Raw genomic sequence first — 24,922 nt, forward strand, 5'->3', positions numbered from 1 at the left:
ACATTGGAGGCAGCAGCCCCTTTTCCTGGGAGCTGTCAGGAAATGCTCACAGGTAATAAAATACTCAAAAGAGGCACACACCACTCTATTCACCTCTAAGCTGACAAGGCCCTAATTCAAGACCTTCCACCTTGAGTCAAACAGTGACACACGAAAAATGATCAGAAAACATCATTTAGTTTAGAATACCATACCCTGAGACACATTCTTAGACATGGGTGAATAGGCAAAAAGCACCGTCAGTTGCTTACAGTTTAGAATCGCCTGGTCCTCAATGAATTCAGCTGGCTGATCGATATGGAACACTTTCTGCTGAAACCCAGGAGTGCAGTCCAAATCTTCTGCAGATGTTAGCAGCAGCACCTGAGAAAACCAAAGCCATCAATATTTTAACAGAGGCTTATATGTTTGCCCTGCTAACTTTTACCAAATCTGTGACTTTTAGAAATGAGCTGAAGTTTTAATTACATTTCCCAAATGAAGAGGTAAGTTAATATCACCTATGGCTGCCAACAATTCGTTTTGGCAATGAGATTTGGAAAACACACAAATGGGAACAGCTGCTGCAGTTTCCATTAAGTTGCAGTTAAAGAAATAACTCCGTCAGATTTTTACACCTGCTAAGAAGCTCACCATGGTTTCCATGTGTGAAATTTCATTACAGAAACTGTCAATTTCATATGATATCTGAGCTAAAATCAACTTCACTTTCATAGATGCAAAGGAATGACATGATCGATGAAGAAGAGGAAAACAGAACTATCCCATTGGAAGTTACTTCTCACAAGAATCCAGGACCCCCTAGACCTTCACAGTCCAATATGGTGCCCATGAGCCACAGGTGACTACTGAGCACTTGGAATGTAGCTGCACTGAAACTGTCAGTAGAAAATACACACTGGATTTTGAAGACTAAGCACCGAAAAGAAAAATAAAGTAAAATCTATAATTAATAATTTTATATGGATTACACTTTGAAATGATATTTTACAGATTAGACAAAATAGATTTGCTATTAAAATTAATTTCACCCCTCTAGTTTTATTTTAGTATGTTTGGCTACTTGGAAATTTAACATTTACAGTATCTCTGAAGGCTCAGCTCTGTCTTTGCAAATTCTTGGGGCATTTCATCCAGAAGTCAAAAATTTAGGTTTTTGGAACATAGAAGCATATGTCAATACTCTTGGACAACGGATACTTTAGTAAGGGAAGAAACAGTCGTAGGCTTAGTAGGCAAAGATTATAAGCAGTGTGAAGTTGGAGATTATCTTTTTCTCCACCTTTTATACCAGGTATCAACCACATATTATCCTGGCACAGAGAAGATGCTCCAGAATACCTAAACTAGGACTGCTAACATTCAGACATCACTATGTGGCAAGCACTGTGCTCAGTTTGTTACAAGCATTAACTCCTCCAGTCTCCACAACCATTCTGTGATGTACTTAGCATATTATAAGATACATTTAACAGACAAAGGCCCTGACATTCTAGAGAGGCTAACAATCTTGCCCTGAATTACACAGTTAGAATGAGCGGAACCAGGATTTGAATCCAGGTTTCAGTGCCCTTTGATTCTGCACAATGTCAGAGCCCCTCTGCTTACATCCTTCAGTCCTTCCATATCATAGGGCAGGACTTTGTTTTTTGTTTTGTTTTTTTTCCTGCATGGGCCATTTCTCTGAAAATTGTGGGAGGCTGCTTTATCTGAGTATGGTGCCAGCAGACAATGTTTGGAAATTCACATTCCCAGGACCAGCCCTCAACTATAATTGATGAGAACTGGAGCATGAATACCTTGGCTTCCTCACCCCTCAGGTGAGATAACTCAGAGGCAAGTGTGCTGTCTCCCAATTTCCACTTGGGCAGTCGCTCACAGTGGTATCTGGCTCATAACTCACCTTCATTAGCTGCCTTCTCTTCTTTGACTCATTTACTCACCCCCTGTTGGTATTTTTTCTGACACCACCCTCCAAATAAAACTACTCACACTCAAGTCTTTGACTCATTATATGCTTCTTGGGACACTAAACTTTGATACCAGAATGCAAACTTTTAACCACCGCAGACAGGCTGTTGAAGAAAACTCATTATCTCCACCAGCGAACTCAAGGAGTGTACAAAAGGTTGGAAGCTGTGGGACCAGGGCTTCTGTCTAAATACCAGCCCTCTGATATGCACTGAACCCAAGGAACAAGAGCAAGAATCAATCTCCCGAGGTTCACATGTGGCCGGCCTGAGAAACATCAGAAGAATTGAAATGGGAGAGTCATCACCCTGATCGACATCATCCTTCTAAAAATCAAAGGGGGAAGGAGGCTACAGTCCCATATCTGAGCAGTTCTGTGTGTAAAACTTCCTCTTGCCTTGAGAGCAGGCTCTGGGTAGGTCCCTTCTGAGGCCATCATAACACTGACATCCTAAGTAGCACACACAAAGAATGCAGATTCAGGACTCAGAATAATTTGCTGGCAATTTTGCAAGCAGAAGATCTACAACTGGCCAACATTAATTCAGTTAAACAGCAAATGGCCAAGGGTTGCCTCCAGGCACCTTGTGCCTAAAATTGTATGTTAACCTTCTGATCAGCTAATTCTGCCCTCAAATTCCAGGCCAGTAAACCAGTCATCCCATAGGAACTAAGGTAGATGGCATTTCTTCAGGGATCCTGAGTTAAGAATCCAGGACTGACCGAGAGTACAGGTGAGCTAAATTCCTGGTGTTTGTCTCTCTGCGGCTCAGTCTCTGTTCTGATTCTTTGGCAAGTTCTACTCAGGATTCCTCTGGAGTCATCATAAAGGAAAATTAAACCTTTTCCTACTGCAGACCCTCAGGGAGGGTGAGACTGGTGGGAGGACTCCCAGAGGCTCAGTTCTATTTTTGCAGATTCTTAGGTTACTCCATCCACCAGTCAAAATTCCAATTAAGTGCTTTATAACATGAACACACACAGCACTCTCCTGGGCAAGTGTGACCTAGCGAGGTAATAACTAGTCAAATAATTCATTTACTTCCTTCTCCTTCCATTTATTCACTTGTTTCCAAATACTTATTAAACTCATGGGATTCAGTGAGCACTTTACTAGGCATTGTCCTGGAGCTTACAGAAAAGCCCTATAATGCAGTTGTTAAAAGCACAAACTCTAAACTATATGATCTGGCAATCTCACTGCTGGGCATACATCCCAGAGAAAATTCTAAATCAAAAAGATACATGAATCCTAGTGTTCATAGCAGCACTATTTACAATAGCCAAGACATGGAAGCAAACTAAATGTTCACTGACAGATGAGTGGATAAAGGAGATGTGGTGTACATACAATGGAATACTACTCAGTTGTTAAAAAAAGAATGAACTAATGGCATTTGCAGCAACATAGATGGAACTAGAGATTATCATACTAAGTGAAGTAAATCAGACAAAGACAAATATCATATAATATCACTTTTATGTAAAATTTTTAAAAATGATACAAATGAACTTATTTACAAAACAGAGACAGACTCATAGACATAGAAAACAAACTTACGGTTACCAAAGGTGAAAGGCAAGGGAAGGATAAATTAGGACTTTGGGATAGCAGATACAAACTGCTACATAAAAAACAGATAAAACAACAAGGTCCTAAGGTATTGCATAGGGAACTATATTCAATATCTTGTAATAAACTATCATGGAAAAGAATCTGAAAAATAATGTATGTATGTATAACTGAATCACTATGCTGTACACCAGAAATGAACACATTGTAAATTAACTATACTTCAATTAAAAAATAATAATAAAGGAAATAATCAGAAATATGGTAAAAAAAAAAAGAAAAGAAAAGAAAAGAAAAAAGCACAGACTCCAGAGTCATTTTACTTAGTACAAACCTTGGCTCTGCCCTTTAATGACTGTGCAGTTTGGTGTTTTTCATGGTCACTCTGATCTCAGTTTTCTCACGTAGAAAAACACGGAAAACAAGATGTGTACTGAGAGTGGCCATGTGGATTCAATGGAGGGATGTGTTGGGAGCAATCAGACTAGTGCTGCGCAAGATAAGTTGTCACTAGTGTTAACTGTTACTATGGACTAGAAAAAGTGAGAGGCATTAATGAATCATAATTTAACTAACTGATGAACTAAAATTAAACTTTAACTTGAAAGGAATTCACGGGTCTCTTTTGCAGCGTGTAAAAGCTGGGAGGAAGTCTAGCTTCATCTAGAGGGATCGCAGAAAGCAAACCCACAGAAGGGACATTTCTGCTTTGATCTTGAAGCTGGGTCAGAATGAGTTGGGTAAATGGAGAGGAGTATAGACTTGTCTTTTTAACCAACACACTCTTTGTCTTCATGTGAATTCCTTTATGCCTCTCTGGGTTTCGTGTCACAGATCTCTGAAATGACAAAACTGCATTTAAAAAAGGATCCAGACTAATTTAGAGCTCCCCCATAGCTGAATGTCTGACTGGGCAGTCGTGCCGGCATGTTCTAGTTACTGCTATTGGCTGCCTTTTGACTTTCTAGCAGATTTCAAATGGCATCTGTCCATGAACTTGCCGCATTTTCAATTTCAGTGGCACTGAGTTTGGTGGTGGAATATGAAGACAAGTCCCTCATTGGTTTAAGATGAGTACACAGACATGACTCCAAAACTAAGCAACCCCTTCTCCAACATTATTGAATGTCACTCATAAATATACTACCTGGGCATACTTTTCCCCAAACTCTCTTTAACATTTCCAGAATAGATGCTATGAGCAACAGTCCAAATTCATCTTTAAGGCATTGGCAGTAATGGTCTTCCTGTATGGTTCTTTTGTTCATTTATGCATTAGTTTGCATCTCATAAACAACAGGTAACAAATACACCCTTGAAAGCTCAGCAATGATCATATTTTATGACCACCAAAGGATTTTTGTTATGTGAAAACTGCAATCAGCCTGTTATGAAAGCAGATTCAGTTCAGACAGACTATAAACACAGGACAGAGCCACACTGGTTCTGTACGTATCCCAGTTTGCCAGCTGTCACTTACCAGCTGTAACCTTGGGCAAGTAACCCTCTGTGTCTCAGTTTCCTCAGATAGAAAATGGAAATAATGAAAGTATCTTACAGGTTATTATGAGGATTAAGTGAGCTAATAATTGTAAAGAGCCTTACATGGTATTGGGCACATAGTAATTGCTCAATAAATATTTGCTATTATTATTATCACTATTATTATTGCTCTATATTATGTTTAAAACAATATACATGATTCACTGATCTTCCCCAGGGTCAACACTGACAAACAGCATCAAAATATTCCTTCTGTTGCTACTATAAAACTGCTCAGTGCACAGACTGTGCTGGGAAATATTCAGAGGGGAACAGCAGGGACCTGAATCAGATAGAAGATCAGGAGGGAATCTGCACCTGGGAGTCAGCTGCACAGTGAGAACATCAGTGCCTGCTGTAGGCTGAGTTGTCCCGCTTTTGCGGGGTACCCAGCCTCCTTTAAAATGGCAGCTCAGAGCTCTGTCCTTTATGCAGGAGCCACTGCCCTAAACTTACACACGGATAGTGAATCCTTACAACACACTCTTTATCCCTGCTTCTCTTTTTTAGCTTCCACTTCCATGCTGCTGTTCACAGCATACTCTTTTAAAAAGAAAGGGTTTATATTTATCCTGACAGGTACTGATTCAAGAGCATAGCCAACTTTGGAATTTGCTTCCAGAAAAAAATGATTTTTTCTGCCCTAGACTGCAGGTTACCAACTGGCAGCATATGGGATGGATCTGGCCAGCAGATGTGGTTAGTTCAGCCAGAGCAGTCTGTCATAAAAGTTAAATTATCATGTTCCATCGAGTGCACCTCTTTGCCCTGTCCTCGTCTGCACCATTCCCTGTTACCGCTCCTGCTCCCTCTAGGCATTAGAGTTTGCAACCCCTGCTTTAGACTTTGGAAATAAGATTTTCAAGTAAAGAATTCTCCTTGTTAAGAGTGTCTAGTTACTTCTCATAATAGTACCCACAGCTATGTGCTCCTGGCTCTGTTGCAGTGATTTTGGTCATATGACTAAGCACTGGCAACCAAAGGAGGTGGAAGGATTTTCACCACTAGACCTGCCCCCTGAAATGCCTTCTCTTAGCCATCTAGGAAACAGAAAGAAAGGATTCCGAGGTGGTAGAGTCATCTAATAGAAAGAGCCCAGAAATCAGTCACTGCTTAGAGGACAAGCACCTGGGAGAACTGCCCAACAAGGAAACTCCACGTGCAGGGTGCAGTCCCTAAGGTCTGGGGTTGTTTGTTACAGCACCACTTGACTGACTATGCACTAAACTCAGCACTAGAGCAGAGGGTTTTCTATACACTGCATCACAGATTATCCCAGAGGCCAGAGAAAAATATCAGAACTGAAGAAAAGCTTAACACAACTGTATTTGAAACAGCCATAAATAAAAAGAGAGAAACTTCCTGCCACAGACAATTATCTCAGCAGGCTGTGAACAACCACGGATCTCATCCTCTCTTAAGCCAGCTTCAAAATGGTATTTTCCAAATGAACTCGCTAGTGTGTGCTGGCCCCTTGTTGTTTTCCTTACACTGCCTCACTGGCTTTTTGCTATTAGGGTACATGGACAGTTACTTTATCCTTGCCACAAAACACCTCTGGTTTACTCTTGTCAAAGTCGGTCTATTGCAATCAGTTTGGAGGGGCTTAGATTGGTGGGGAAGAAAGGCTACTATCTCTGACTTGCAGGATATAAAAATGTTACAGCAATGTATTTGATTGATTCTTTATCCTGCCAGGACCAAAAACCTAGAGTCCTGGAAGGGTTTATAATGGCGCACTGCCTGCCAGGGAAGCACAGAGAAAAGAAGCACTTCAAAGACACACACACACACACACGTACATACATGTACATGTGCACACACACATATTGATATGGTCACTGTGTCAGTTCATGTCATCCACACTCCCTCTGAATCTGGCCTCCTTGAAAACTCCTGGTGCTTTTCAGCCTCCGGACACAGAACACCTGCCACCTTCCTGGCCATTAATGTAAGACACTTAGACATGATTTTGTGATTCCTGGGAATATAAAGGGGGAAAATCCTTACAGTTTGGTGAGTTCTGTTGCTGCCTTCATACATAATTTGAGGCCACCATTCAAGACTTTAATTCGAGTTGAATACTACTCAGTATCTTTTCCTCCAGTTACTAAAAGGAATGCTAAGTATATTTGGAAAAGCATGGGACAAGAAGCCAAAATTCATGTGAGCCTGCATTCTGGCTATGTCGCCGTTTCTCTGACTTTTGGCAAATTACTTAACCTTGGACAGCCTCTTTATTTTCTTTGCATGAGCATAGACCACCTACAACATACAGTTGCTGGGGGTTTTAATGAGATAACGCAAAAAGAAAGGCTATCTGGTAGACAGAATAATGGTCCCCAACAGATATCTTCAGTCTAATCCCTAGAAACTGTGAATATGTCAGACTACACAGAAAAGGGGAATTAAGGTTGAAAATCACCTGACCTTAAAATAGTGATTATCCTGGATTAGATGGACCCACTGTAGTCACAAGAATCCTTGCATATAGAAGGAAGAACTGCAGATTTAGAGAAAGTGATGTGACAGTGAAAGGTCATAGTGATGTCATGTGAGAAGGACTTAACCTGCCATCACTGGCCTTGAAGTTGGAGAAAAGGCCACCAGCTGAGAAATGCAAGAGCCCTCAAGAAGCTGGAAAAGGCACCAAAAAAAGGGATGGAGCCTCCGGAAAGAATGCAGCCCTGCTGACACCTTGATTTTAGCCCAGTAAGACCCATTTTGGACTTCTGACCTTAAAAACTGTATGGCAATCCATGTGTGTGGTTTTAAGTTGCTGAGAGTGTGGTCAGTTTTTACAGCAGCCATAGGACACTTGTACAGTTACCATAGTGTTGGCCCCACAATGGGCACTCAGAAAATATTGGTTCCCTTTATTTGTTTATTCCAGATATAAATATAATTTGGGCAAACCAATGGAGAGGGAGAAACCGAGGAGGGAAAGAAAAAGGAAGAGTAGAGGGAAACTGAGGGAGGGAGAAAGAGAGGGAAGATGAAAAAAGGGTCATGCCTTTGGAACCCTTGGACAAGACCATAAGAAAGTCGATGTAGAAATAAATGCCTACATGTTCCATTCCTGAGTATAAACAGTCCCTTTTCTTTTGTCTTAGCAATTGTTCCTTTTAAATGATGGGGTGTTTTGATTTGCTGTCATGACAGAGGGGTTAGGTTTTTTTTTCCCATTAATTCCTTTAGTCAAAATTAAACATTTCTATTAACTTCTAGGCCCTGGGCTAGATGCTGGAGATGGAGAAATAAACACAGCCCTTGATAAATTTATTATCTAGAAGGAAAGGCAGACACATACGCATATAACATAAAATCCCAGTTCTACCGCTTAGCTGCTGTGTGGTCCTGGGCAAGTTACTTAACGTCTCTGTGTTTTAGTTTCCTCCTTTGTATAATACAGCCAATAATTGCGTCTATTCTCACTGATTGTGAGGTTCAGTGAGTTAACATAAATCAAAAGCTTTAGAACAGGAACAGGCTCATAATTGGTACCACATGCTATGAACTGTTATTATCATTTATATTAATATAGAGGAATATGTATTAAGTGTTCAGAATAAGGAACAACAAACTCTTTGGATGAGAGTAGGAAATGGGACCATGTTACAGAAAAGGCCATGTTAGAAAGATGATTGACATTTTTCAAGTGGCAAAGTACAAGAAAGAATGTTGTTCCATGCAGGGTTTTGGTAAATGCAAACAGTAAGGCATGCTAGTTGAAGAAACAAGGAGCAATTTCACAGGGATAACAAGCTCTGGGTTGTTCCCAAGATTATTTGAAAATGTGTTGCGGTCTAAAACAGGACTGAATTGACCAGGCATGTCCTCCTTGAGTCTGGCCAAAACAGAGCCCCAAAATAATTCACTCAATGAAACTATAATTTTTTTGTCTAAATAGAATGACTTCTTTACTCGAAAGACTCCAGGATTAATCAACTAGACTGAATTGGACATTTTTTTAAGAAGAATAGTTTTGTAAGAATTTTCATTAATGCAAAATTAAGAAGACTTGGCTGACTCTTAGGAGAAACTAGAGGCTGTGCCTGCCCTAGAATTGATGGTATTTGTGTCTATTGATGAAACTGTGGCAATTAAATTAGTGCAGCCAAATGTCCGTTAAGCAAAGCAAAATGCAAGCAGAACAGTCCCCATATGAGATATTCTTGGGTGAGGCTCAGCTGCCCCAGGAAGGTCAGCTGAACAAACACGAAATATCTACTGGGTGCCAGGCCCCAGAAGACTAGTTCTGTCTATACGTAAAAGCTGATTCTCTGGAGACAACACAGGAGGCATACTAAATGAATAGGTCTGGGGTTTGAGGCTTCAGCTCAGTAGAAGATCAGGGCCTGAATCAGTCCCCTTGGCCACCCTCCTGTCTCAGTCACTGCTGCAGTGCATGGTTCCCCAAGAGCTCAGACTTGCCCTGCCGGGAGTCCTCGGTCTCCTCACGTTCTGCTCTGGAGCTTGCTCCTATTCTGCAGGAGCCTGGTTAATGTGAGGTCAGGCAGTGCTGGGAAATTCAGAGGAGTTAAGCCCTCAAAGTTGGCCTTGATGCTGGGAAGTGGCAGCTCGTTAAATGCTCCAACCTGCCTTCTTCCAGACCGATTCCTCTGAGAGAGAGATGTGAGTGCCACCCAGAGGTCCTAGTGAATTGAGCCCCGCTGTCCACAGCAGTGACCTCAGTGACACCTTGTTACATTGACTTTCTCCATCTTCCTGTTTCCCCCTCCAGCTCCTCCCTCCTGCTTCCTGAGTCACCTCCCAAAGGAAACCACCTGTATCTAGCCCTTTGTCTTGGCTCTCAGGGGAATCCAAAATAAGACAACCTCCATGTATTAGTTACATACTGCTGCTGTAACAAATCGCCATAATCTTAGTGGCTTACAACACAGTTTATCTTACAGTTCTGGGTATCAGAAGTCTAAAACAGGTCCACAGGCTATGTTCCTTCAGCAGGCTCTAGTTTCCTTTCTACTTCAGGTCTCATAGGCCATCTACATTCTTTAGTTCACACTTCCTCCCTCCATCTTCAAAGGAAGAGGCATAGCATCTTCTTTTTTTCTCTGTCTCTCTTCTTCCATCATTATACTGCTTTCCAATTCTGACTCCTCATGCATCCCTTTTATAAGGATGGTTGTGATTACATCAGGTAACAGTCATATGTTCTGGGAATTAGGACCTGGGCATGTCCAGGGGACCATTTTTCAGCCTACTACCACCCATGAATAGCTTATACAAGGGAAGGAAAATGTTGTATAAATACAATGTCACTTGAAATTGTTCAAAGAGGTATAGGAACAACCTATGCCCATCAATGAATAAATGGATAAAGAAGATTATATATATACATATGTATATATAATATAATTATATACATATTTATATATTTATTTATAACTATTATTTTGCCATGAGAAACAAAGAAGAAAATCGGCCATTTTCGACAGCATGGATGGAACCTGAGGGTACTATGCTAACTGAAATAAGCCAGGCAGAGAAAGACAAATATTCCATGGTATCATATACAGGTGGAATCTGGAAAAAAAAAATCAAACTTATAGAATCAGAGAGTTGAAAAGTAGTTGTAAGAGGCTTGAGTGTGGGGAACATAGAAAGAGGCTGGTAAAAGGATACAAACTTTCAGGTATAAGATGAATAAGGTCTGAGGAGCTGAAATAAAGCAAGTGGCTGATAACACTGTTGTATGGTTGAGGTTTGCTGTGAGAGGGGAACTCAGATGTTCTTTCACACACATACAAAGGGACAGACATGTGAGATGATGGATTAACTAACTGGATAGGGGGATCCTTTCCCAATGTACACATGTGTCAGGTCACTGTGATGTCTTATTTAAATAGCTTATAATTTTGATTAACAATTACACCTCAATAAAGCTGAAATTAAAAAGCAAAACCAAAAATATCTGAGGGGGTGTCATTCCACAATCACCCACATTCCTGGAAATATATGAAATCAGGAAAATCTAAATGCAGACCCCTCTGATGGTCAATAGTTACACATCCAGACCTGATGTTCTGTCATTTAACAACTAACTATGACCTTTTCTTGCTTAGAAATAATTATCAGATCCTGCCTGGCCTTGCTGTGAAGTGGAACATTTTATTCTAACTGCGCAACTCTGAACACTTTCTTCTCTGCCAGACATTAGACAAGATGTCAGATCTGTCATCACACCGGAAGGTTTTTATTAATTATCTTTCGGAGGCAAAGTCCTTTTTGTAATTTATTTTTTCACACCAGGAAAATTCTTATATTGAGCTAAATGCCTATCTTGTTAAATTGTTTTTTTTACTGCTGAAGTTTCTTACTTCGAAAAGTCTCAGAAGAAGAGAAATAAACCCAGAAGAAACTGGTGTTAAAGTCAAGGAGTGGATGGTGTTAAAGTCAAGGAATGGATTGTATTAAATAGAACACATCGTATCCTCTCTTGGCATAGAGTGTAATATGCATCTTTCTTTAAAATCTAGCTGCCTAATTAATATACAGTAAGAGAACAATCTCTCCAAATTCTCGTTTGCCTGCATCAGAAGGAATTACAATGACTCCTCGTTACGTGCCAATTAATCACATTCTGAAGGACTCATTCACTTGTGAAAGTAACACTTATTGAGTGCTTATTATGTGTCAGTGCCAAGAGAGACAAAAATTAGTGAAAACAAGGCCCCCATCCTTTAGGAACACACAGCATAGTAGGAAAGACTGGTATGTAAATAACTAATTTTAAAACACAAAAGTGTAAAAATCTACTAGAATAGTAATCTAATAGAAAAAGTGAAAAAAAGAACAATTGGGGGGGGGTTGGGAATAAGATCACTAGAGAAACCGTCATCCTAGACATCATTTTGGTCGATTTTGCTTGTGTACCCTTATCTTTTAAACAGAAGACGACGCACAGCGGGAAGGACTAGCAATGATGGGAATCCTTGAACTCCCCCTCAGTGCTGCTGCTAGAACCACTCAGAAAGACTCAGATGTCTCAAGATGAAGACATGAAAAAAATTCCTGATGATGAAAAAATTCCTATAAAGTCTTTGAAAACAACTTTATTTTTAAAAGGCAAAAATTCTTGAGAAGATAGGAACCATAAAATAATTTAAGAAGCAACTTTTTTCTGCTTTATATTTTCAGAGTAGCAAGCAAGACAGTGACACAATGTCTAAGTGGGACACAACGTGGTCTCAGGCTTCAAGGGAGAGATGGAGAGAGGCCTTCCAGCAGCAGCGAGGGGTACCGAGGGGAGTCCTGGTGTTTAACAACCAGCTCTCCAAGAAATGCTTCTATTTGTAACTTTTGCCAGTTTCCATGGTGTAATTACTCACATTATGATTGATTTCGAGCTACCAATGTGAAGTCATTGGATACAGAATTGGGAAGAGATGAGTACAGGGGTTCCTATGTGCTGAGCAGCTCTAGCACAGTGCTGGGGGTGCCAGTTCTGAATCCTGGGTTATTTGGGCCAAGAACTTGCCTGGACTTCTTGTGGCGTCTTTATGAGTATGAACCACCATGCCACCAAGTAGAGCTCCCCTCCTCCCCAGGGCGACATTTTGCAATCAAGGATGGGGTTACATGACACATGAATTAAAACAGCTTGGAAAACCCTCACTAATGGAGCAAAATGGCCCACCATTATTTGGTTTTACAGTAAGAGAAAATGCAATGAATCCTTGATTCGTGACCATGTGTTATTTAAATATTGCTTTTGATGTTTTATCCAGAGTCCTAGCTCAAATGATCAGAGATAATCCTGCCTTCTGACATAATTAGGGAGCTGCCACTTTGCTAAGCTGGAAGATAATCAATTTGACCTTGAAAGTTTGTCTTTAGTACCATACTAATGTTCAGAACTCAGACGTAGCAGCCACACTAGTGTCTCCCTAGATACTCAAACATCAGCTACAGACTTTGTTCCAAGGACAAACAGGCTCTAACAGAGAGGGTGCAAATTATGATGGCCAGCAGGCCCCATATGGCCACTATATCTGTTAGATGGCCTTTAGTTCATGGATTAATTGCTAACATTTAAATACCAAGGATTTTTCACTAAGTACCTGGGTTTGAGATTGCACTGGGATTGGAGTCAAACAGAACAACACTCCATGCATGATAAGCATATCCTCCTGATGGGAAGAACTTCATCTCCACATGACCACCGTCCATGCCCCTCTTTATTTGTCCTGGCAACAAATAACATCTGCCTTTATTATCCCAGTTGAGCTCTTAATTTTCCTAAATTAAGTTTTAAGGGATTTCTGGTTTGCATTCATGTCTGTATATAGATTTTCTTATTCCCAGGCCTCTTCATTCTTTTACATTACCTTCCTGGCCATGCTGAGCACCTGAGCTTCCATTCCTTATCCACTAATAAATCCAGGAAAAGGGTATCCCTTGAATGTGTCACAGAGAAGTCATCTGTGTTGTGAGACTACAGCCACCATAAAAGAGTCCCCAGGATTCTCTTCTTGAAACTGCTTTCATGTTTACTGTCTTCTGTATTCTGCGGAGCTGAGTCAGCCTGCCTCGTTATTCAAGTTCACACTTTTTCAGAGCATCAGACCCTTCCCCTTAGCCCACTTGTTCCAAGGCACAGACATTTTAGGGTGATAAAAGTGGCTTATTGCTGGTTTCCAAAGACTGAAGATATCCCTTCCATCAACTTCATTGCAGTGTCAAATGATCACCCCCCACCACCAATCTCTACAACAAGCAGGAAGCTTCTTCAACCTGCTTCTCACTAAAAACAAACAAAAAAGGCCCTAGATACAAATACACTAAGTCGCAAACTGCCTCATTTTTATTACTGTATTAAATTTAGGTGTGAATGAGCCAGTCTCTTCTCCCCATCAAGCAAGCATCTATCAGGTTTTGAACTAAGAAGAAAGAAAACATCTGTGCCAAAATAATGTCCTTTAAAGAGGACATTACACACACATATATATTTTTTTCTCATGTCTGTTTGAGTCCAGGAGTTCAATTACCAGAAATTTCATGAGTTGGTCTTTGGAATATTTTAAATTCAAGTTGGATTAAAGCAATAGTCAAAGTTTCTGCTAATCCTATTCCTCTTTCAAAGTAAGTTTGAGTCTTCTAATGGAAAAATACTATATATCTCCCATAGTAATATCTGGAGAAGTAGCGATCTTCAAAAATTACACAGTGTAAAAGGGCCTTCACACTAGCCTGGGAGAGTACAGTCGAGTCTCTCCAGATAGTCAGACATCTGCTGTGGACTTTATTCTAGGGGAAAGAAGCTCGAGCAGAGAAGTGCAGGCTGATGTGATATCCACAGGCCCTACCTGGACACTCTGTCTGTTACATGGCCAGTAAGGCCAGCAGCCAAGTGGGAGGTACCGAGGGCAGAGCTAAGGTGGTAGAAAAGACTGCAGATGAGGGAAAGCTGGGTAGCAGCTAAGGTGACCTGGTTTCCCTGAGACTGTTTGGGATTCAGCCCATAAAGTCCCATATGCCAAGAAACGCCTCAGTCCCAGGTACCCTGGCCCCGGCAGGAAATTAATTTCATACTCAGACTGAGTCACTTGGAGAGAGAAGGATATAGAAACTAGCAAAAGGATGGGCAGGGTTGAGAAGGAGCACAGGGCACAGGACAGCATCCCAGGAAGAGTAAGGCACCTTTATCTCATCTAAGCCTGAAGGTCCAGGAGAAGAGATAGTTTCCAGACCCAACAAAGAGAGCTGCGTAGAGGGAGCTCCCTGGGAGGAGCTGTGAACCCCAGTGGAGACATAGTACCAGCTGCAGAAACTTACTCTCCTCTCTCCTTCTGAGCTCTTGCCTTAGTCCCCCATTGGCACAAGCACTGGTTAGCAAATCACAGCCCACAGGCCAAATCCAGCCCACTGCCTGTTTTCTGTAAATAAAGTTTTATTGGAACACAGCCAGGCTCACTGATTTACCTATTGTCATATCTGCTTTCACACTACAATAGCAGAGTTGAGTGGCTGTGACAGAAACCTGATGTCTCCCAAAGCCTAAAATATGTATGATCTGGCCTTCTAAGGAAAAGTCTGCCGACTCCTGGGCTAAGCCCACTAGAAGCCAGGGGGCAGGGGAGCTTCACTTAGGGCAGAGAGTGAGGTGGAAAATGGAAAGGAGTAGGCCTGGAGGGGCCGACAAAGCGGCTCCGCTCACTCTGTAACTGTGACGTCTGGAGAACAATTGGGAGAATCAAGGCCAAGAAGCTGAAAACAGAGGCACCCCTCAATTACCCTGAGTGCTAACAAAATCATGAGCTTCTGAAGCAGCCATCCATGAACCAGCCCTTTTTGAATTAGGCTCCTGCAGAGAAGGTATAATTGTGGAAAGATGGGATTTGAAAAGGCCAGAGGCACTCAGCATCTTCACAATATTATTTGGGTGAATTTTCTGTAAATTCAGTCTTTTAAAATACCCTTTTTCTCAACATCCAAACAAAGTACTATAAGTTAGTAAACAGGATGTAGGGGTTTGGTTTATTCTTTGGGACAAGAACAATTAACTATTTCACAGTAATTCTCAATAGCTGAGTGACAAATATTAATTGAGCACTTACTATCTGCCAGTCCTGTAGTGGGTACTGGAGACAACATAGCAAGTAGGACAGATATGTTTTTCAACCCTCGTGGAGCTTAATTCAAGTGTAGGAGATACCAGTGAACAAGTGAAAAATAAGTAATGAGGATAATTTCAGAGAGAGAAATTCTACAGAGAAATGAAAACTGAATGATGGGGTGAGGAGAAGGACATTAGATGGCAGTTGGGAAAGTGTCTTTAATGAGGAGAACAATGAAGACTTTGTCTTCCAGGGTGGGGAAGGTCATCTGAGGCAGAGGCAGCAGCAAGCACAAAGGCAAGGCTTGGCTGCAGGGATATGCCCCTTAGTGGGAGGAAGGCCAGGTCAGCTGGATGGTAGTATGGTGAATGAGGCCAGAGAGTTAGGTGAGGCCTTATGGCCTATGATGTTGTGCAGAGAGGATTTAACAGACCAGATCTGGGAATGCAGCCTTGGAATGGCCTGTTTGCAAGGTTGGCCCTTGGCTGGCATCTGGGAACGTAGATTTCAGGAGGGTTCCCACCACCCCAACAGATATGGGTGTCTCAATGTGCCTAAACTGTTTGCACATAAAGTGTGGTTTATGCTGAACTGCATCCTTCTGGGAGCCTGGAATTTTGCTCCATACCAGCTTGAAGGAGCCCATGGGACCAGCATCAGCACAAACCCAGGGCACTCAGTCTCCAGTGAGCTTGCCTGGTTGGCAAATTTCTCATGTGTTGTCACAACTCCTTGCTGGAGGAATACTCATCTTGTGACTCCCCTGGGGGAGGATCCTTGTGCCTGGTTCCTCTGACTTGACTGCACGCACTTTTTCCCTTTGCTGACCTTGCTCAGCATCCTTATTCTATAGTAAATCTTTGCCGTGAGTATGACCACATCCTGAGTCCTGTGAGTCCTCCTAGGGGGTCACTGACAGTAGAGGTGGTCTTCAGGATCCTCAACACAAATGGCAGCATTTCATTCATTTTCTCTGAGCCAGAACCCAGGGAAAGTACTTTACATAAACTTTCTCACGTAATCTTCACCACAAGTCTCTGAGGTTGGCAACCCCTCCCCGTCATCAACGCCACCATTTTACAGATGGACTTAATTAAGATTCAGAGAGTTTTCATACCTTGCTCAAGGTCACTGAGCTGAACCTGAGGGAGAATCCAAGTGGTTTAACTCCCAATCCTATGATTTGCCCTCTGGGCTCACCCACAGTATGCACACAGCCTGCAGAAAACTCAGGGATGTTTCTGCACATTTGATTTCGACCACAACGTGTTGCCCATTTTAAGACTTTAATCTATTTTACCATGAGATGCTCCAGCAAAGCTCATTCAAGCTCCACCTCTTAATCTTGATAGTGATTTTGAGCCTTTGTTGTAAGAAAGACTATTAAGATTTGGCAATAAGATTCTTCAAGGGTGATAAATATCCCTTTAAAGGGACTGCATATCCATTGACTGAATAACTCTGTCCTAAAAATGAAAGTCACACTTGGGGAATGGAAGGGTGGGTTATGAAAATGCAGATTAGAATGACTTTATTGGTTGAGTTGAATTCAGCTCGTCTTGTCACAAAGAAGTATGAGTTGGGTGGGTTCCTACCAAGCCGAGTCCGAGGCGTTATAGAATGCAGGCACTCGCATCAGCGGCCTCATAACGGAGTGTGATGTCTGCTGTTAAAGGCATCAGCAGAAAATGCCAAGGTGCTACTACTTCCATTACTCTGGAATGTACTTGTATTCTTTTGGGGAAAAAAAAAATCTCTTTAGGTCTGACTTTCTTTGTAATCAATATTTCTCAAAGTGGGTTACACACACCACTGTGGTTTGTGAGATAATTTTAGGCAGTATACTTAGATGAACATTTTTTTTAATTTGATAATTATGTCTTTATTTTAATGTTTGCTTCCTATATATAGTCAGCAATATTTTTTTTTATTAAGCAATATCGATTTTCTATTTATGGTAGTGACAGATAATGTCCTTTCTTAATGTATTTGTGCCAAATAGTAAATTGATTTAAATAAAAGTAAACACAAAAGAAAATGTGGTTCTATTTAAAAATATATATATATATAGAGAGAGAGAGAGAGAGGGAGAGGAGATTTAAGCTGGAGAAAACTTGAACTTGGTAACTTATTCTGGGAAGGTTTGCAGACAGGGAATTTCAACAAAAGGCAGTAAGAGTGAGATGAAAGTAGGTATTAATCAGAATCAAAAGACAGTAAAGCCATGCTAAATTTTACATCAGTGTTTCTCAAAGTGTGGTCTCTAGTCCAGAAGCTTCCCTAGTAGCTGGGAGCTTGTTACTAATGCAGATTCTCAGGCCCCACCTTGGACCCACTGAGTCAGACACTCTGGAGGGGGTACCCAGCAATCTGTGTTTTCACAAGCCCTTGGGGGAGGGGGAGAGGTGCCAAGGCTCACTCAGGTTTGAGAACCACAGCATGAGATGATTCACCAATCACTCATTCATTCAATAAATGCAAATGAAACACCTTCTACACACAAGGCTCACTTCACACTCAAAACCCTGGGACGCCACAAAGGAAAAAGACATTTTAAACATTTTACTAAAGACGCAGGACACATGCTGTGAGTGAATCATGGTGAATTCTGATGAGCAGAGCCTGAGCAAATGGGTCTCTGCTGTACACAGAGGCTCTGGGGCTTGGAGCGGGATCTCCCGGGGTGTTTGCAAGGGAGACTTCCGGGTGTGCCCAGGACATATATTCATTTTACTGTCATAGACTGATCGAGCTGATGAAACTCTGGCCAAGAATAAATGTCCTTGGTTTGCTGTAGGCAAGCACGCATACAGATTGATCATCACAGCGAGGCAGGCCCGGCCTCCTCCTGTGTGTGAGCTGAGACCCTCAGAGGTGGGGGCATCTTGTATCTGGAGGCCAGGAGTGATGAGGCCACTGGTCAGCCCTGCCATGGCAGGGCAATTCCTCACCCTCTAGGGCCATATCCTAGGTGATAGTCCTTGTGCGTCAACTTGCTTGAAGTGGATTCGAGAATGATAGAGCAAGAGGAAGGGCAGAAAGAGGATCATTTTGTCTCATCAAGGGTTACAGCAACTGAGTTCACTTTCCCCAGGAAGTTGGCTGGGTGGGGACCACATTTGCAGCTTAAAATGCAGCCCCTGCATCCGAACGTAGGGCAGCTGTGGATTTTAAATCCAGGCACTATGTGACCTCAAAAAGAGAGAAGAGATGGGAATCTATAGTGCATATTCTCTGTGAATGTTGGAAGGAGCATAGACTGGTCCAGTACAGAAGCCACATGTGCCTATAAGATGTGCTGCAAGAGCATAAGGCACACTGGATTTCAATGACTTGGCATGAAAATAGAATGTAAAAGATTTCATTTGTAATACTTATACTGCTTACATGTTGAAATGGCACTACTTTAGATATACCAGGTTAAAGAAAATATATTACAATAAATGTTACCTGTTTCTTTTTACTTCTTTTAATGTGGTTACCATAAAATTTAAAATTATGGACATGACTTGGATTAGATTTCTATTGCACAGCACTGCTCCAGAGCGGGGGTCTGCTAACTTTTTCTTAAAAGGTCAGGTAGTAAATATTTTAGGTTTTGTGGACCAAGAAGCAAAATGGAGGATAGTATGTAGGTACTTAAATAAGCATTTAAAATGGAACTGTTTAAAAATGTAAAAACCATTCTTAGCTCGTGGCTGTAAACGAACACGTAGCAGGCTGGATTTGGCCTACCGATCACAGTACGCAGACCTCTGTTCTAGAGCATAACGTGCCTCAAAACATCCAACACGCACAGCTTCACGGACCCAGCAGGCCACTTGCGTGGAACCGGCTGTGTGAGCAGACATACATCGGGTGTGTGGAGACTGAGGCTCAGAGTCAAAGCTGAGCTAAGGAGACAGGTGGAACCTGCACCAAGGTGTGCAGAGCTGCAAAGTTCATGTTCTTAAGCACCATGCTTCACCAATAAAAGCCCTTTTTATGTTCTCCTTTTCTCATTTTTTTAGGGAGAATCTTTCTTATGGTTGTATGACTATGTCAGATTAGCCCTGACCATACTTGGTCCCAAATAGATGCTCTTAAAACAAATAAACAAAGAGAATGCATAAGTGTTGGGGCCTCCCAGTGGTTTTAAAATCTCTCTCTAGCTTCTTTTTCAGCACAAATGACCAAGGATTATGTAGCTCAGCCATCTAGTACAGGCCCCTACTTTCTTGCATGAAGCACTGACCTTTAAATTCATTTGAAAGATACAAGCAGCCTGCCAGGTGGGGGGAAGAAAAGACCTCTAAGGGTCCAGTAGCAAGAATTGCATTCAGTGCATCAAGAGTTAATCCTCTGATGCTGCAGGTTATTAATACAGGAAATACAAAGCAGTCGTATCCTATCTTCTGCAAGCAGATGAGCTGGCTAGCACTGAATTGAGAAAATTATTATTTATTAAAACTGAGATAGTCACGGGCCAGTGACTAATCCTGATTGGGTTCAGAGACAATTCCCCACCCACTAGGCAAGTAATACATTTTTCAGAAAGGTGTTTTGTCAAATACAAAGTGCCAATAGCATTGTTATTCATCTGCTCTAGGCTCTCACGTGGGATCTTTTCACAGTATAATGGCAGCAACTGTGAAAAGACTCTCTACATGGTCAAATCCCACTTCCTCCTCTAAGTGGCCCCTGTGTTGTCAGCTTCCTTAGAGCTGGGGCTTCCTTCAAGCCTTGGTTGTGGCTCAGGTACCCCCCTAAGACTATGGGATTGGAGTGGATTGAAGACAGACCCCATCAAGTGTCTAGGTTGGCATTAGGCTCTTTCCTGGACACACAGAAGAACAGAGAAGGAGGGAAGGGAATCATTTTCCATTTCCACTGATTGCAAAGCAGCACAAGGCCCTTGAGTAGTTAATAGAGAGAAGGTCAAAAGGGATGCAGTTGGAGCATGGTTTCCAAAATAATTTGACAAGGCTCCATGGGAAGCAGAATGGTAGAGCAAGAGGCTGTTGGATTCTTGGATGAGGTGAGACTTTGAAGTCAAGCAGACCCAGATATGAATTTTCATGCCACCATTTTCTACCTATGCAGCTTCTGCTGAGGCATTTCCTTCTCCAGGGCTGAAGTTTGGTACATCCATGATAAGGTCACGTTGGTTTCCTGCAGGGTCAGTGAAGAACGGGCACTTTAATGTGCTTGGACCATAGAAAGGAAGTGCTACCTAATAACTCATATTATTAACATGAAATCAGAAAGCCCGAGAAAGTCTGAGATGTTTGGCTGGTATACAAATTAGAGAAGGCTCTTAGGAGTCTGATTTGTGTCAGCTGGTCTCTCATATCAGTTCTGCCTCTGCCTGCTCTCTGGGAATGCTGCCATAAACAACTGACTCATTTTAGGAGTAAGAAAGTATAATCCAGGGTTGGGAATTTTGTAGCAAATGTGTCGTATCTTTCTAGCTCACCAATGTAACAGACAATGCCAACCCATTGCTACATCTATTTCTCTGATGGTGTCTGGATCCAACATCAGAATTCTTCCCAACACAGTTTTTTTTAGCACCTACTGCCAAATAATTGGAGTTGTCACTTGAATCAAAATCTGCCCATCTTCCTTGGTGCAGTCAAATTTGTATACCATTTCAGTGGCTGGCATCCAGCAGATGATCAAGAAATTCATTTTCTTTCTATCCATTTGTGTTTTGGAATATATAGTTATTGTTTAGTGATGATTAATCTAGATGTATGAACTTATTGTAACATGGCAATGTTATCAAAACTATTTCAAATTGTTGCTTGTTTTGTTTCTTTGTGGTGGTAGTAGTTGAAAGAGTATTAGATTCATACATTTCACTGTGACTCGTGCACATGATTTATAAATCTAATTATAACTGTGGATAGTGACAGCAGGCTTCACATAGCATATAGATATTTGGTAGACTGCATTTTCTAATTTTCATCTGGATTTTTGTAACCATGTTGATAAAAGACAAAAAACAAAACAAAACAAAACAAAACAGAAAACAGGAGGAGGAAGATGAGGAGGAGAAGAGGAGAAGGATGAGATGACGTTATGCCTAAGTTGCAAGTACCTATTTACTCTAAAACACTTAAAACTATGAGAAAGACTATGCATTAATTAGGGTTGAAATTAAAGCTCTAGACCTTGCAAAATTTATTTTCTAACTGGTCTCATGTTCATAATTAATGGCTAATATTTTGCCATTTATAAGGAACTGAAATAAACAGTGGTTTAATGAGATTTCACTAGGCTGCTTGCAAACACTCAATCAAATCTTATTTTCAATATGTGAAAAATGTCTCCTTGACTCTTAATGCATTTAGGGCCAACAGTAACATCTTCATACATAAAAGATTCCATTCTGCTTTTAAAGAAGAGGTAATTATAAGATAGGGGTCACACAAAAGGTCTAGGTTTTGTGTAACTTCTACTCTAATTAATTTATCATATGTGGGATTTTGCTTTGGCTTCCAAGTGTTGATCTTTTATGGCTACCACATTCCATGTGATAATGGGTTTTATTCCTTCAAAAGGTCAACCTCGATATAATTTCACCGTTAACAGAGAGAACCTAGGAGCATGGGTGTTCCTGTATGTCATTGCATCGTGAAAAGTCATTCGGCAAAGTCCTGGGACTTTTTTGCCCTTACATGTTATTTCAAAATCAAGAAGCCAAGGCATTTGAACAAAAGGTGAGAAATTCAATTAATCGTTAGAAAGGTTGTCTTCACAATGGCAGCCCCAATGAAGCATATGGATCAACAGAAATGTTTGTAACTGAGAATATGTTTTTTCTTTCCCCTTCTGTTTCACAAGTGAAATGACCTGGATGTGACTGTTATTTTGTCTTGTATTTACTTTGTGGCTGGTTTTCTCGGGGTGGCATGATCCACAGCTGGGGTCCTCAGCCCTTTCATCATCAGGAAAGCTTTGTGTTGTTGTTTGGGTTGTTTCCTTCTGATGCTTCCCACACTTTGAAAAATGTGAGTCTTCCAAGGCAAACTATAGTTATTAAGCAATAATTACTTCATTTCCCAGCACCTCCCTACCCTGACACTTAAAAAAAAAAAAATCAAAGACATACAAATTGTCATATAGAAGCATCTTAGATAACCAGCCAAGCTGAGATCATAGAATTCTGGCTCAAAGCAGAGAAACTTGATGTCGACCTAGTTCAGAATAAATGTATGGGTTCAGTCAAGATTTTTGAAATGCAGACAATTTGCAAATCACAATCACTGACTGCAAGGAAGTCCCTGCATTAATGCAGCTCCAAACCATTGTGCATGCAAATCACCAGGGATCTTGTTCAAATGCAGATTCTGATTCAGTGGGCCTGGGGTGGGGCCTGAGATTCTGCCTTTCTGACAAGCTCCCAGGTGACGCTGTTGCAGCTGGTACATGGACCACACTTTGAGAAGCAAGGCTCTGGATAATAAGGGAGACCAAACAGGCAATTGGATCACAAGATGATTCAGTTTCAGCTCCAAGAAAGATTTGTTAAGTACCTTCTGTATGCTGGGCCCATTATAACACTATGTGCATTTTTACATGCACTATGTTAATGGGGAAATATATTAATATTTTTCCTTCAATGGCCCATCCCACATCTTGCTGCATAAAATTTCTGCGCAATCCAGAAAAGAGCAAGACTGTGCTTGGGATTGGGATTATTTCCACAGCCATTATAGTATGCACATAACATCACTGTAACTGGCCTTCCTTCATGCATGGAATAATTTACAGATTAATTAACAAACATTTATGTGCCGGACACTATGCTAAGCAGTAGGTATATGGTGCTAAGAGAAATAGATACAGTTCCTGCCCTCAGGGAGTTTCGAGCTAGAAAGACTCTGACTGGTAAGAACACAAAGAAGTATGTAATTACATATATATGTATATGTATAATATATAAGCCTTAGAAAAAAGGGAATGCATTCTCTTATCTTCTTTGTGCTCCCACTCCTCACCCATTTACAAGCAAAGGAAACTAGATCCTCTTTTTTGCTTCTATTGTGTCACTATCCACTTGTTCTAGAACATTCACTATGCCAGGCACTGTGCCTGATGCAAACAACACTGCTCGCTGCTCTCGGGATGGGGCTGCACTCCAAGGGATGGGGGAGGACTTCCAAAATTACTCTCAGGGTTCAGCATGGTGTGTGCATGACAAAGCCTAGAATGGCGTCTCTCTCTCTCTCGAAGTTGGCATTCAAATAGGCAGTGCTGAGTGAATAAATGAATGAAAGTGTCAACAAGTACAAGGTCAAGTGTGTTCCCCGTAGTGAGAATCAGAAAAGGTGCTGCACAGTGGCTCTTATTAGCTTTACGGGCAGACACAGTAGGGTATAGATCCCACCCTGTCATCATCCAGCTCTTGGAAACTTTGTTCTTGCTTTTGGAGGAAGAAAAAAAAAAAAGGTAACATTATTTTCCCCCTAGGATTGTTGTGGGGATTAAATGAGATAATATCTGTGAAATGCTTACTCCCTGGCCTGGCAAACAGTGAATATTCATTAAGTAAGAATGTCGGTTACTCGTAATGGCATCTTTATTATTATTTTTCTAATGATTATTATAGAAGTGGCATATGATACAACCCTCAAAGGAGATGAAGGATTTTGACACAAGGAGATGATGAGAAAGGTTCTACAGAGAAAATTTCTTTAAGAATCAGATTATTGCTTACACATTCAATAAATACGCCACTGGTTATTTGTGCTTGCCAGGGAATTAGGTGAAGATTAATTAATATTTATAAAGTATTTTGATATACATGTAATATCTAGTAAGCAATTAGTTCTGTAACACAAAGCCAAATCCTTTTACATACCAAACAATGTAAAACAAACTGAATACAGCTGTGTAAGAAGGAACAGAATTTCATTAACCCTTTTTGTAGGAAATATGTAGCCAGTTGTATTTTTTCTTTCAGTAATTTTCTTGCTGATTTTCTCTGGCTTCCTACTGCATTTTCCCACCTTACCCCCTGCAGACCCAAATTCTTTCCTCTTGGGTAGCAGTGAAAAGAGGAGTGGGATGAATGCAAATGCAATTCTGGCCCCTCTTGCCTGGGAGGTGCTCTGAGCCCAAGAATGTACAAGTGATTTAACAAGGAGGCAGGCAGGGCTCCCATATTCCACATCCATCACCCTAGTTAGGTGGTGTTAAAAGTGATACGCTCCCTTGTTTTAAAGATTTGCACAGAGAAGAAATTTGGGGAAGGAATAATAAGAAAATT

The 24,922-nt window shown here is 41.2% G+C and overlaps 1 protein-coding gene across 2 annotated transcripts in view; it reads right to left on the bottom strand.

The window, feature by feature from the left end:
• The window catches only part of CDH13 (cadherin 13), a 1,113,397-nt gene that overhangs the window by 727,714 nt on the left and 360,761 nt on the right, over window positions 1–24,922 (bottom strand). For both annotated transcript variants that reach the window (XM_074370357.1, XM_010967669.3), the window contains exon 2: window positions 252–363. In XM_074370357.1, coding sequence (XP_074226458.1) covers window positions 252–363 — 112 coding nt within the window. The remainder of the gene's footprint in view (window positions 1–251; window positions 364–24,922) is intronic.

The sequence above is a fragment of the Camelus bactrianus genome, chromosome 9 (assembly GCF_048773025.1).
Source record: "Camelus bactrianus isolate YW-2024 breed Bactrian camel chromosome 9, ASM4877302v1, whole genome shotgun sequence".
Classification (NCBI taxonomy): domain Eukaryota; kingdom Metazoa; phylum Chordata; class Mammalia; order Artiodactyla; family Camelidae; genus Camelus; species Camelus bactrianus.